At 39.0% G+C, this 13,956-nt stretch overlaps 2 protein-coding genes across 6 annotated transcripts in view; one reads left to right on the plus strand and one right to left on the minus strand.

Moving 5' to 3' along the window:
* gas7b (growth arrest-specific 7b) overlaps window positions 1–7,254 on the plus strand; it is a 66,447-nt gene extending 59,193 nt beyond the window's left edge. Inside the window, exons 12-14 of the mRNA XM_088322963.1 lie at window positions 1,969–2,048; window positions 2,117–2,215; window positions 4,273–7,254. Of these exons, the coding sequence (XP_088179089.1) occupies window positions 1,969–2,048; window positions 2,117–2,215; window positions 4,273–4,386 (293 nt within the window). The 3' untranslated portion in view covers window positions 4,387–7,254. The remainder of the gene's footprint in view (window positions 1–1,968; window positions 2,049–2,116; window positions 2,216–4,272) is intronic.
* LOC148347552 (myosin heavy chain, skeletal muscle) overlaps window positions 6,479–13,956 on the minus strand; it is a 53,772-nt gene continuing 46,294 nt past the window's right edge. For all 5 annotated transcript variants that reach the window (XM_088322958.1, XM_088322960.1, XM_088322957.1 and 2 more), the window contains 3 exons: window positions 12,440–12,640; window positions 12,234–12,380; window positions 6,479–7,052 (listed from right to left, as the gene is read on the minus strand). In XM_088322958.1, coding sequence (XP_088179084.1) covers window positions 6,900–7,052; window positions 12,234–12,380; window positions 12,440–12,640 — 501 coding nt within the window. In that variant the 3' untranslated portion in view covers window positions 6,479–6,899. The remainder of the gene's footprint in view (window positions 7,053–12,233; window positions 12,381–12,439; window positions 12,641–13,956) is intronic.

Raw genomic sequence — 13,956 nt, forward strand, 5'->3', positions numbered from 1 at the left:
CAGGCCCCACATTGAGGACCCTTGCTCCCTGGTTTTGGTGAATTTGACTTTTGGTTCAAGTTGGTTATCTGAGAAAGCTGTGTTACACTGCCGACTAGTGGCCGGAGTTAGTCGGTACAGCCAAGGCTTTTCCTGTCCTCAAAAATAGCTGTTGATGATACTCAAACAATTAATATATGTACTCAAAGTACAGATACTTAAAAAATATGTAATTATGACAAAGTTATTTTACTTTTGGTTCAAGTTGGTTATCTGAGGAAGCTGTGTTACACTGCCAACTAGTGGCCGGAGTTAGTTGGTATGTCTTAATTTTCATAGAGATGGCCAAGGCTTTTCCAATCCTCAAAAATAGCTGTCGATAACACTCAATTAATATATGTACTCAAAGTACAGATACTTAAAAAATATGTAATTATGACAGTTATTTTACTTTTGGTTCAAGTTGGTTATCTGAGGAAGCTGTGTTACACTGCCAACTAGTGGCCGGAGTTAGTTGGTATGTCTTAATTTTCATAGAGATGGCCAAGGCTTTTCCAATCCTCAAAAATAGCTGTCGATAACACTCAATTAATAAATGTACTCAAAGTACAGATACTTAAAAAATGTAATTATGACAACTATAAAGTTATTTTACTGTTGTTATCTGAGAAAGCTGTGTTACACTGCCGACTAGTGGCCGGAGTTGGTCAGTACAGCTTGATTTTCATATAGATGGCCAAGGTTTTTCCAGTCCTCAAAAATAGCTGTTGATGACACTCAATAAATGTACTCAGAGTACAGATACTAATTATGACAACCATATAGTTACTTTATTTCTCTAGTTTTACTTTCGGTTCAAATTGGTTATCTGAGAAAGCTGTGTTACACTGCTGACTAGTGGCCGGAGTATGTCGGTACAGCTTGATTTTCATCGTTGGCCAAGGCTTTTCCCATCCTCAAATAGCTGTAGATGATACTCAAAGTACAGATACTTAAAAAGAATATGTAATTATGACAACTATAAAGTTATTTTACTGTTGGTTATCTGAGAAAGCTGTGTTACACTGCCGACTAGTGGCCGGAGTCAGTCGGTACAGCTTGGTTTTCGAGATGGGTAAGGCTTTTCCAATCCTCAAAAAAAGGCTGTCGATGATACTCAAACAATTAATATATGTACTCAAAGTTACTTCCCTAGTTTTACTTTTGGTTCAAATTGGTTATCTGAGAAAGCTGTGTTACACTGCCAACTAGTGGCCGGAGTTGGTCAGTACAGCTTGATTTTCATAGGGATGGCCAAGGCTTTTCCTGTCCTCAAAAATAGCTGTCTGACACTCAATTAATAAATGTACTCAGAGTACAGAATTATGACAACTATAAAGTTAATTTACTTCTTTAGTTTTACTTTTGGTTCAAGTTGGTTATCTGAGAAAGCTGTGTTACACTGCCAACTAGTGGCCGGAGTAAGTCAGTACAGCTTGATTTTCATCAATGGCCAAGGCTTTTCCAATCCTCAAAAATAGCTGTCGATGACACTCAATCAAAAAATGTACTCAGAGTACAGATACTAATTATGACAACTATAAAGTTATTTTACTTCTCCAGTTTTACTTTTGGTTATCTGAGAAAGCTGTGTTACACTGCCGACTAGTGGCTGGAGTTAGTCAGTACAGCTTGATTTTCATCGATGGCCAAGGCTTTTCCCATCCTCAAAAATAGCTGTAGATGATACTCAAAGTACAGATACTTAAAAAGAATATGTAATTATGACAACTATAAAGTTATTTTACTGTTGGTTATCTGAGAAAGCTGTGTTACACTGCCAACTAGTGGCCGGAGTAAGTCAGTACAGCTTGATTTTCATCAAGATGGCCAAGGCTTTTTCAATACTCAAAAATAGCTGTCGGAACAATTAATATACGTACTCAAAGTACAGATACTTAACAAAAGACTGTAATTTTGATATTTTTGGGTATTTGTGTGTTTTATTAGGAGATGAGCTCATGCGCTGTGTGGATCTCTACAACCAGTCGCAGTCCAAATGGTTTGAGGAGATGGTCACCACTAGCCTGGTCAGTCGAGAAGATCTCCCTCGGAAAGTCTGAATAATTCATAATTTCGTTTTTTTTTCTCTTACCAGGAGTTGGAGCGACTGGAATTGGAGCGCGTGGAGATGATCCGGCAGCATTTGTGTCAGTACACCACCTTACGACACGAGACCGACATGTTTAATCAAAGCGTAAGTAAAAAAATTGCTCTGGGCCATTACTACCAATGTTCATTTTCAGAAAGAAATTTTTTTGTCTTTTACATAGTGGAATCCCTACCTGGAAGTCGGCACCATGTTTGTCTGGCATCTTACTGCGTGCTCTTGGCACTGGTTTTTATGCGCAAAATACAGTGCCATCTAGTGGTCAAATATTACACACGTGACAAAAGATGACTGACGATAGTAAAAACAGTTCTCTCTCCAAAAAAATCTATACGATTTAATACCATTGTCAATGATTAGTCAAACGAATATTATGCAGCTGTTGGGTAAGATGGGTCACCTTGTCAGAAAGCACAAAGAGCTACATTTAGAGAAACTGAGGATAGCATTAGCAGGGCTAGCTACCAACCCATACCTTCTTCTCTTGACATTTACAGATTTTACCAGATATTGTGCAGCTGTCGGGTTCGATAGGTCACCCTGTCAGAAAGCACGAAGAGTGTTATTTAGAGAAATTGATGATAGCATTAGCGGTGTTAGCTACCTGACCTTCACAGATCTTATAAATTGTCCACACGATATGTACTACTACAGTGGAACCTCGGTTCTCGACCATAATCCGTTCCAGAACCCCGTTCGAAAACAGATTTGTTCTATCACCGAAATAATTTTTCCCATTAAAAATAATGTAAATCGTTTTAATCCGTTCCAACACCCTGAATGTTTACCATGAATGTTTAACTTGAACATGAAGCTATATCTTCCATATGAAAGATTACGCTAACATGAACGTGTAAAAATGAAAAAAAAAAGGATAAAGAAAATAATTATGAATAGGATTTCTTACCTTTGTGGTGGTCAGCAGAAGGCGCAGGTGGACGGTGGAGAGAGGGATGGAGGAGGAAGGAAAGTTGTACGCACTACTTTTCTTTTTTCACCTGTAGCAACTTTGCTGCTTGCACTGACTTTCTTCGGAGGCATAATTAGGGGCTAAAACACTTCGTACACCTATATTAAAAGCGAAAGCAAAACGAAGCATATCCGCACGCGATAACAGTTGGTCACGAAAAGGGCCATTTACACCCGTACGCCGCTCAGCATCGCACCCTAGCGTACGCACTCACGCATTACCGGCGTTCGAACTCCGAATTTTTGGTCGGACTCTGATTTGTTCGAACTGAGAGGCGTTCAAAAACCGATGTTCCACTTTATATTGTAAATGGAGTATCCCCATATACCTGTGCTACGTAGCTTTGTGGGTGACTGATCCGCGTTTCTACGCTAACAGAGCAAGGTAATACGATAATGTTAGCTGTGTATGCTAATATGTATTAGCCAGGGTGCTATCAAATCGACTGTAAACAAAAGCTGCTCAAATTGTTCAACATTTATGGTTATTTAGTCATGTTTATTTGCATAGCACTCCATCACAAGGACTCTAAAAGGGGCGAGATTAGGCAATGGTAATTGATCCGGGATCACGGCAGTGAGAGGGCTAAATCCTAACCACTATGCCATTAGGATTGCAGATGACAAAGGAAAAAGACATATTTTACCATTAGATCCCTAGTGATCTAGTCATTACACATTTAGCTACAGTAGCACTAGCTAACTTCTTGATAGCTATATTGAGTGTCTTTGACATTGCCTGTACCTACCTAACATAAAATTGTTTGGAAATACATAAAACGTACCTTGTAAAAAATGCTCGCTGCAAATCCTGAAGTTTTTTGAGAGCTTCCGGTTCCTCAGATCGATTTCTGATATCCATCGCCGTCTTCATCAAAATGGATATGATAAAAATCCAAATTGGGCTTAGAAACCTGTTGTTTCGCACAGCTAGAAACCATCATCGGAAAAAGTCGTGGTTATTGATATCTGTTTCAACTCAATTGCCTGACGCTCAGGGGCTTTGGCCGACCGTCATGGTGCTCATGCTTCAGGGGAATGCAATGAGACATGCTTAGTCCAATCATCTTTATATTGCATATGCTAACTTTTATCATTTCTTCATCACTTTTTATGGAAAAGCCTCCTTAGTTTTTTCTCTCACATGGTTTCACGTCGACTGTGTCTTTCTCCAGACGATGGAACCAGTGGACCAGCTTTTACAGAGTGTGGACCCGGCCAAAGACCGAGAGCTGTGGGTGCAGGAGAACAGGACCGGAAGCGTCAGGCCGGTGGACATCGAGATCTAAAGCTCCCTCAGAAGAGGGGGAACGCTCCTGTTGAACAATGGACTTGTCATTCAGCCTCTGCGAAAGGCGGGGAGGAGTGACATTTGTTGGGTGAAGGTCGCCCGATTTCAAGGTCAGACGAAGGCTACTGTTCCTATCTGCATCTCATCCGATGCCCGATTGGTCGAAATGAGAACTTTGACCGTCGGATTCCGCCGAAGACGTATGCAAGGCTTTTTGTACCTTAATGTTGAACTTTGTCTCAAGGGCAAAGAAAAGAGGATGTTGAATGTCTTACGCTCGCTTTAGTGTCCGTTTTAAACATGCTTGTTGCACTAGAAGGCGCCAGTGAGCATGGTGCATATTGTAGAAAATAGCAGAGTTAGCTGTAACAAACTATCATTTTAATCTTTGATTAATTCATTGGTTTAGTCGATTTTCACCCAAAATGAAATTGTTTCAGTTACTTACATTCTAAAACAGAATATTATTTTAATTTATAAAAATATCTGTGTAAATAAATACTGTTATCCCTTGTTCATCTTGGGGACCAAAAAGTAGCTACCTTTTAACATGCTCTCTATTGGACCGGGGATAATGGATTGCAGCCATACAGTTCTGTTCATTTTAGACGGAAAAAACTAGGGAGAAAAAAAAAATCGGCTACACTGGACAGATTTTCCACCTGGGCCCTGCTCTCTGCAATAGTCTACTGAGGATAATGGATTACAGCCAAAACAGTATAGTTTATTTCAGGCATGGCTTACCGTCCTGATCTCGGCAATAGTTAACCGTGGATTTCATTTTATGCAGGCCATAAGGAACGTTTTGGCAAAAGTGTTCTTTACAGCCGCGGTAGTGGAGTAAATTTTAGAAGCAAAACTGGCATAAAAAGGCCACCCGAACAGACAAAATGCATTCTTTCGGCCTTTTCCCACAGCGAGATCCTATTGGGGATAATGGATCACAGCAAGACAGTTCTGTTCATTTTAGACGGCAAGAACAAGGGATTAAAAAAACAGCCACTTCGATTAAGGGCTATACAAATAAATAAACATGACTTAACACAAATTTCCCGCCTGGGCCCTGCTCTCTGCAATAATCAACTGAGGATAAAGGATTGCGGCCAAAAGAGTAGAATTTATACTAGGCAGGATACAATAGCACGCTTCACTGGCCTGAGCGGAAAAAAATAAACGATCTTACACGTCCTGATTTCCGGAATACTTGGCCAGGGATAATGGATCGTGGCTACAACCGTATATTTCATTTTATGCAGGCCATAAGCTACGCTTTGACAAAGGTGTTCTTTTCCATTTCCGCTTGCAAAAATATGGGATTTGCGATAATGAATTGCAGCCGCATGGGTGGAGCTCATTTTAGTCTCAAAACTGGCACCAAAAAAGCCACCAGAACCGAAAAAAATGCGCTCTGCCGTCCTCTCCTCACAGCGATATGCTATTGGGGATAACAGATCGCAGAACATTTTCAACTTGCGACGCACTGAGGCCACAAACCGTGAAATAGGGAGGGATAACAGTAAATGAATGAATACACTCTTCTATGTCGGTTACCAATTGCTATTGTATTGTGCAGAATAAATACACTGCTTTATTGGGTGGCATGGGAGCCACCAGGATGTACTTGCCCAAGACACACCACAGGGAATGGCGCCCCTACGTCACTACTGGTAGAGGGATCCAACCGATCATATGTAACATTACACAAGTAGAGATTTAATGGAATTTTTTTCAGTAATCAGATTGTGAAAAGGGGCAGCACGGTGGAGCAGTGGTTAGCGCTTGTGCGGCACAGTTCATGTCATGGGTTCAAATCCAGCTCCAGACTTCCTGTGCGGAGTTTGTATGTTCTCCCCGTGCTTGCGTGGGTTTCCTCCCACGTTCCAAAAACATGCATTTCAGGTGAATTGGCTGGTCCAAATTGTCCCTAGGTGTGAATGAGCGAATGAGTTGTCTGTCCCTGTGTGCCCTGCGATTGGCTGGCAACCAGTTCAGGGTGTCCCCTGCCCACTGCCCGGAGATGGCTGGGATGGTCTCCAGCCCCCCCCGCAACCCTAATGAGGATAAGCGTTACCGCTAATAAGAGAGAGAGATTATGAAAAGGAATAATATTCAACAAAAATAATCAAATAAAATAGCACAATTAATGGTAAACTCAAGATTAACAGTGACGGCATTTAAAACAACAAAACGTAGTTTGTTTTTTTTTTTATTTCCCAAGAAAATATTTGGGTAAAACTTTGTTATGATCAAATACAGTTTGTTTTTTATAGCAAATATCGCAATGACAAATGACAGAAATGACTGCAATTTGATTTAAAGAATAAAGTTTCAATACTGAAAACGTTTTTTTTTTTTTAGTTTTTGAAATAAGGTATCCACACTGCACTCCATCAGGGCTCCTATTTTGTGAGATGTGTTATAACACACTGTTTACTATCAATATATGCATAAATGTGATGGAGACATAATAAACTGTGCACAATGTACATGTTGCATACTTGGAGGTCCGGATTAGTCGACCATGAGCTTCTTGAGGGAGTTGAGATAAGCTGGAATGAGGGAACTGACCGTTTCACCGTCATCGGTTATGATCTTGTCGCCGCGACCCTCCGAGCCGACCGAACTGGCCGAGCGTACCAGGCCGGGGTGCGGGGTGCTGTAACCCTGGGACACAGAAAAAACAGCTTTTTTAATTCGATTCTCGGTAAGCGTTTAAAACACTGGCTTTGTTTGCATTTCCTTTGTATACAATTGAGTTTGAGCTGTACTGTTTGCTGGTTAATCCATTCCAAAAGTCTACCGGTACCCCTCGATACTTCACACTTTTACAAATTCACTCTAATAAAATGAAGATTCAAGCTGATGACCAGTACCTCTTGACTTGAGGTCTTTGATGCCGATTGGGTCATTTATATCATAGCATCTTTTGTACTGCACCGTGACCGTACACCTGCTCCGCCGTCTTCTGCATCTCGCTGAGAAGAGTTCGTCATGCCTTTTAAACGCTGCGTTTGCCGAACCGTTTGGTTTCTCTCTCTCACTCATAAAAACATCGACTCATTTATATTTTTATGTTTTCTATTTGGTAAATTGGCTTTAATGAAGGTGCGCCCCCTAGAATAAAAAATAAAATAACAGACTAATTTAAAATACATTACTGTGTACCTTTTATAAACCGGTTTCCCATTTGTTCTCTTTCTGTTGGCAAATCTGCTTCAAAAAAGGCGTGGGTTCCCCCCAAAAACATTAATTACTGTATTTTTTGGAGTATAAGTCGCAGTGTTTTATATTGTTTGGCAGGGAGTATTAACACATTACATCAGTGAGTGTAATCTTTTATTACCAGTATCTCCACATGCTATTTTCACACCAGACTGCAAGAGGGCGCTCTAGGCCTGTGTTTATATTTCAACCTTGCTTTTACTGTATTTTTTTGGAGTATAAGTCGCAGTGTTTTATATTGTTTGGCAGGGCGTATAAACACATTATATCATTGAGTTTAATTGCTTTTATTTACCGGTATCTCTGCATGCTATTTTCAAGCCAGACTGCAAGAGGGCGCCAGACTACCGTGTTGTGCTCTGGTAAAGTGTATTAAATTTGATTTTAAAATAATAATAATAATAATAATAATAATTTCCTCGTATTGTCATTCTGTGTAACAATGTACACAGAACGAAATGTCGATTGCACCTGACCCGTTGTAGCGAGCCGATGCAGCCGCAGCCAACAGAGGGCGCCGCCGACCACTTTTTAAGTCTTAGGAATGACTCGGCCGGGGCGCGAACCACCGACCTCCCAGTCTCAAAGCGGGCGCCTTACCATCTAGGCTAAAATGTAGTTAAGAGTCTTAAATTTAACTTATCTTAAGCTGTAGAAACTCTATAATAAAACAGTAGAGCACAGCGCATTTGCACTTGTATAAAAATCCGTTTTGAGCAAGTTAAAAATATTTAGTTGGCCAGTTTTCTCACCCATTTGGATGCAAAGGTTCAGAAGAAAAGGCGTCATTTGACCAAAGTAACTATTTTTAATTACGCAGTGATTTTTGTACAAGGTGCAAATTTTCTGTGTTATAAAGTTTGAATACATTCCCCAAAAATGAGATATAAAGTCCTTTTTAGTAACGTTCGCGCGGGTGACATATGCTATGTACGTTTTTGGTGTTGGATTTTATCAAATACATTTCCACCAAAAATGTGACTTATACTCCAGGTTCGACCTTATAATATAGATGTTTTTTTTCCCTTCTTATGCCTTTTTGGTCGGTGCGACTAATACTCCGAAACGGATTAAAGTCCAGAAAATATGGTAAGTTAAAATACGATTTACTTTAAAAATCAAACTGTTTTCTATTTGTTCTCTCACTCTGTTGGTTATGAAAGCCTCCTGAAAACCAGTACTTTGCGGACCTTTGCGAGTGGTTCTGGTCACCATTAACTACGAAAACCGAGGAACCTCAGTAATAATTGAATTTCTGCAAAGTAAGGCCATAACCATGTATAGTAGCACAACACAAATATGTTCACGTATATGCATCAATCCCTCACTGTATCAGGTTCTCTGCTTTCCGGATTTCCATTCCGCATTGTTTTCTGTATCCTGATTGGCTAAACATTCACCCCGCTCCTTTTCTTCCTGTACGTGAATATCGGTGCGGTTTTAAACTGTACACACGTATATTTTTCAATGACAAGTTTTTCTAATAGCCATCATCTAAATAAATCGCTCTGGACCAACAAGCACCTGCCGTAGGGTCCAAGGGGAAGATGCTTTCCATCGCCAACAAAGGTGGACTTCTCCACAAGCTTAAAGGAAGGTAAAAAGTATAGGCTTCCTACAGCTTAAGACAAGTTACTATTCAAGACTTTTTAATACTTTTATATTAGGTTTAAGACCATGTTGACATAAAAGGGGCAGTGAAACTAACAAAAACACCACATGGATTAGAGGCCATTTTTAACAAATAGGTTTGGTTTTTTTTTTCAGATCTTGGCCTGTCTGAAAGAAATAGCCCTCTTCTAGGTATTAGACATTAAAATAAATAAAAAGGTGTGTACAGTAACATAATGGATCCTCAGTCAAAACTGGCAGATAACTACTAATTCTGCTACATTTATGAAACATTTATCATGATACATGAATGACTTTTTAGTTCAAACAAATACAAATCTTATATGTTCACATTTAAGACTTTCAAAAACTGTATTTATGACACGTGAATGCCAATTAAGGCCTTTCTATTTTCCTTTTTCAAGGAAGTATTTTTACCCCACATTTTTAGTTGAATCAACTGTGGAATATAGTAGCAACATCTATCTAGTCTTTTTTTATAAAGTACATTCATTTGTCAAATAAATGATTGTGCCTGTAAATAGGTTTTGTTCTTTGGTTTTAATGTATGGTAGAGTATTAAATAAATCAAAGTGACTACTTAACAGCTTTTGACTAGTCGGGTCCTTTTTGGAATCAACCCCTATGAAAATCGAGGCACTACTGTATTTTGATGCCGCAAAGCACTATGGGACTTGTAGTGCAGAGATAGTCGACGTAAATTCCCTCTTATTTGCTATAAAAGCTTTGTGTATATCAGGAAAAATTCTGGGATATTTCTGTTTTATTTTCTGCCCCCCCCGACGAAAATAAAACAGTTATATCCATCCATATATATTGTACACTGAGTGCTCACTTTTGAAGTAAGATTACATAATCCTGGTACTTTGTTGATTTTGGTGAAATGAAATCAACTTTTATATCATGTTTAATGTCAATTTCCTTTTTTTTTTATTTGTGCGATAATACAAAACATTTCTTATGACAGATATTTTTGCTTATTATTCTTACTAAGATGTTAAATACATAAATACAAGGAATTTAATTGTTGCGTTGGGTAAATCATACTACTGCGTACAATGTAAATAACCAAATATCATATATCCCTAAATATAGTTGAAAGTAATGTTAACAATTCCCATTTTTGTGGTTGGCTTTTATTAAACTTACCCATAAAGCCCCAGTGTGTAATATTTGACCACTAGATGGTAGTGTATTGTCTAATGTGAATGAAAACCAGTGTCAAGAGCACAGCAGCAAGATGCCATGTAAAAAAACATACATCTCTCGACCTATGCTTTTTTTTTTTTTATAAAATTCAACATTGGTATTGCTAGTTCTTGTATTTTGGACCACTTAGGAGCAGGGTTGGGTAGGGTTACTTTAACTGGATTACTTTCAATGACTTTTGGATTACTCCAATACCAAATATGCTAATAAACGACAAAATAAACTAAATATGAATAAAATTACAAAATTTTGTGCAGGCTTGGGGAGTAACGGAATACATGGAATGGCAAAAATGATCTTGGCAAGCTGTTTGGATTTATTTTCATTTTGTTTCTGTCGCATTTTATCTTGGTTTTGCCGGAGATTAAAGATCAAAGCCAGGAGAGAAAGCTTACCACGTGTTGTGAGTCATAATTTTATTCATATTTAGTTTCTTTTGTCTTTATTAGCATATTTGGTATTGGAGTACCGTAAATTCCGGACTATAAGCCGCTACTTTTTTCCCAAACATTCAGCCCTGCGGCTTATTCAGTGATGCGGCCAATTTATGTAATTTTTCTAACGGCCCCCAGCGGCGCTCGAGTACAAAAGGTAAGATTTAGACTGCAACTTCTTAGCTTGTGCAAAAATAAATTGGCAAGCGTGACGTTAGCGTGTTTTTGATAAAAGGGAAAGCGTGGGACGACGTCTATATGACAAAGTCTCGTTCCCATTCTGAAGGAAGACGACTTAGATGATGTCATTTATAGGGAGGAAGATGAGGACGGTTTACCGTGCTTACTACAAGCACGGTGTGTTTTTTTTTAACATAGCTGTTTACTGTGTTGCTAGTAGCGTTTTGCTACCCTTCACAGGCAGGGTTTGGGATGAAAGTTATAATATTATTATTAAAGCTTTGAAAACTCTGTCGGTGTACCGTCTTTCTTTGTAAATATGTGTAACCATGTATAATATGTATTTGCAACTGTATATTTTTGTAATGTATTTATTTTAGAAACTTATTCTGATATGTTTTGAACGAGCAAATGAGAAAGAAGGGGCGGGGCAAACGCAGGCTGAAGGGAAGTGGAGTAAAGCTGAGACGTGTTTGTGGACGCGGCCGACAATAGTGGATATAGAATAGATAGAATAGAATATACCTTTATTGTCATTGTTACAAAATGGGTTAACATATTGTGACAACGAAATTGGGCATGACACTCCAGTTTTACACATTCACAGTGAGGTATGAGCCAAGAAGATAAAGGAACAGAGAGGATAAGGTTATAAAACAAGGGGGATAAGGCTATAGTTATAATTTATATAGTATTTACACAAGAAATGTCGGCATGTGGGATGTTACATACAGTGTTGTCGTGATACCGTTGGTATCGTAAGGGTTGTGATATATATTTTTCCCACCCTTACCTTTGGAAATATACACTTTTTTCCTTGGATTACTTTCAACGGGCACTTGGACTCCGCAGGTCTGCATTAAATGTTAAGTACCGGTAACATTTTCCATTCGTTTTGCCGGCTGTGTTTGTTGGACTGAATCGGGTATGGGTTAATTTCGTGTTTGTATCGCGTATTTTCACATGTGGGCACATGCGGCTAATATACAGGTGCGGCTTGTGTATGTACAAAATCGGTTTTTCTCCCGAAATGTGGTGGGTGCGCTCTATAATCCGGAATTTACGGTAATCCGAAAGTAATCCAGTTAAAGTAACCCTACCCAACCCGGTTTAGGAGTCACTAGATATGACACACCATCCCTTTAAAAAGGTAAAATGTGTGGCTTACCGAGGAATATCCTTTGCTGATGCTGCCTCTCTTCTTGGTCCTGATTTTGGTCAGCGCCGACTCGGCGATGTCGGCCCGTTCTTCGGCGTCGTCCAGCTCGTGGACCGTCTTGCGGTACTTGGCCAGGTTCATGTTGGCTTGCTCCTCCTGCGGATCCCAAATGAGTCAGACCAGGTTTTGTGTGGGGCGCCTCGAAGGTCACCTACCGCCTCCTCCACTTGTCTCTTGTAGGCCTTCATCTTGTTCTGCAGCCTCTCCAGCAGTTCCTGCATCCGGTTCTGGTTCTTCTGGTCCTCCTCGGACTGGAAGAGGAGCTCCTTCAGCCGACGCTCGTTTTTGCGCAGGGTTTTCAGCGTCTCGGCGTGTCGCTTCTGCTCGGTCTCCAGCTCCAGTTCCAACTCCTTGACCTGTGCGTGTTGCGTTAGTTCAGGCTATCTAGCAGAAGCAAATTCGGCTCTTCAACACAACTACCCAGGTAGTTTTGATGACACAAAAACCCTAAATTGGGCTGTTTTCGGAATTGGTTTATAAAAAATAGCACTTATTTTTTCAACCAGCCAATCAAAAGTTGGGTGCTTTAGGTAAAACAACCCAAAATTGGGTCGTGGTGCATGGAGAAAAAAACAAACTTAATGGGGTTTCTGTTTGTTTTTAAAATGTCACCAAATATTGTTTTGTTTCCACCAACCAAAAATGTTGTCATTTTGGTAAAACCCAACCCAGAAATTGAGTTGTGTTGATGGAGAAAAGCCCAAAATAGTTTTTTGTTTTCAAATGGCAACAAAAAATAGGTCGTATTGTATGAAGAAAAGACAAAAGTTGGATTTTGCTTCAACCAAACAAATATTGGGTCGTTTTTGTGAAACAATCCAGAAATTGGGTTGTGTAGTATGGAGAAAAGCCCAAACTTGTTTTTTTGTTTTTAAATGTCAACAAGAATTGTGACGTTTTGGTAAAACATAACCCAAAAATTAGGTCGTGTTGTATGGAGAAAAGACCAAAATTGTTTTTTGTTTATAAACGGCATGAAGAAAAGCAAAGTTTTTTTGTTTGTTTTGATTTTTAAGTGACACCGAAATTTGTTTTGCTTCAAACAAACAAAAATTGGGTCGTGTTGTATGGAGAAAAGCCCAAACTAGTTTTTTGGTTTTCAATGGCAACCCAAAAATTATTTCAACCAACCAAAAATTGGGTCGTATTGCACGAAGAAAAGCAAAAAGTTGTCTTTTTTTTTGTTTTTAAATGTCACTAAAATTATTTTGCTTCAACCAAACAAAAATTGGGTCGTTTTTGTGAAACAATCCAAAAATGTGGTCGTTTTGTATGGTAGAAACCCCCCAAATTGGCTTCTTTTCAAAAATAATTTAAAACTAAACAAAACTATGAATTGTGACCACCCAGAATAACCCCAAAATATAGCTGTGTTGTACAACGACTACAAAAAAACAAAAATAAACAACTTAAAACCCAAGTTGACTTGCTTATATTGTGCCAAAAAAGAGAAAAATAAAATAATGATCGATTTTTCCTTAAAAGAAAAATATCAAGTCTCAAAATTGGGCTGAGATGTAAAAAAAATACAACTTTGTCAATAAAAACCCTGCCAAAATTTTTGTTTTTTGTTAAAAATAAATCAAACAATACTAAAAAGGAATAAATGAATGAAATAATTGTGCAAAAAATTGGGTTGGGTTATACAGAACAATCCCCCCAAAATGTTTCA

Source organism: Urocampus carinirostris, chromosome 19, assembly GCF_059441175.1.
Source record: "Urocampus carinirostris isolate Australia breed hairy pipefish chromosome 19, RoL_Ucar_1.0, whole genome shotgun sequence".
Classification (NCBI taxonomy): Eukaryota; Metazoa; Chordata; class Actinopteri; order Syngnathiformes; family Syngnathidae; genus Urocampus; species Urocampus carinirostris.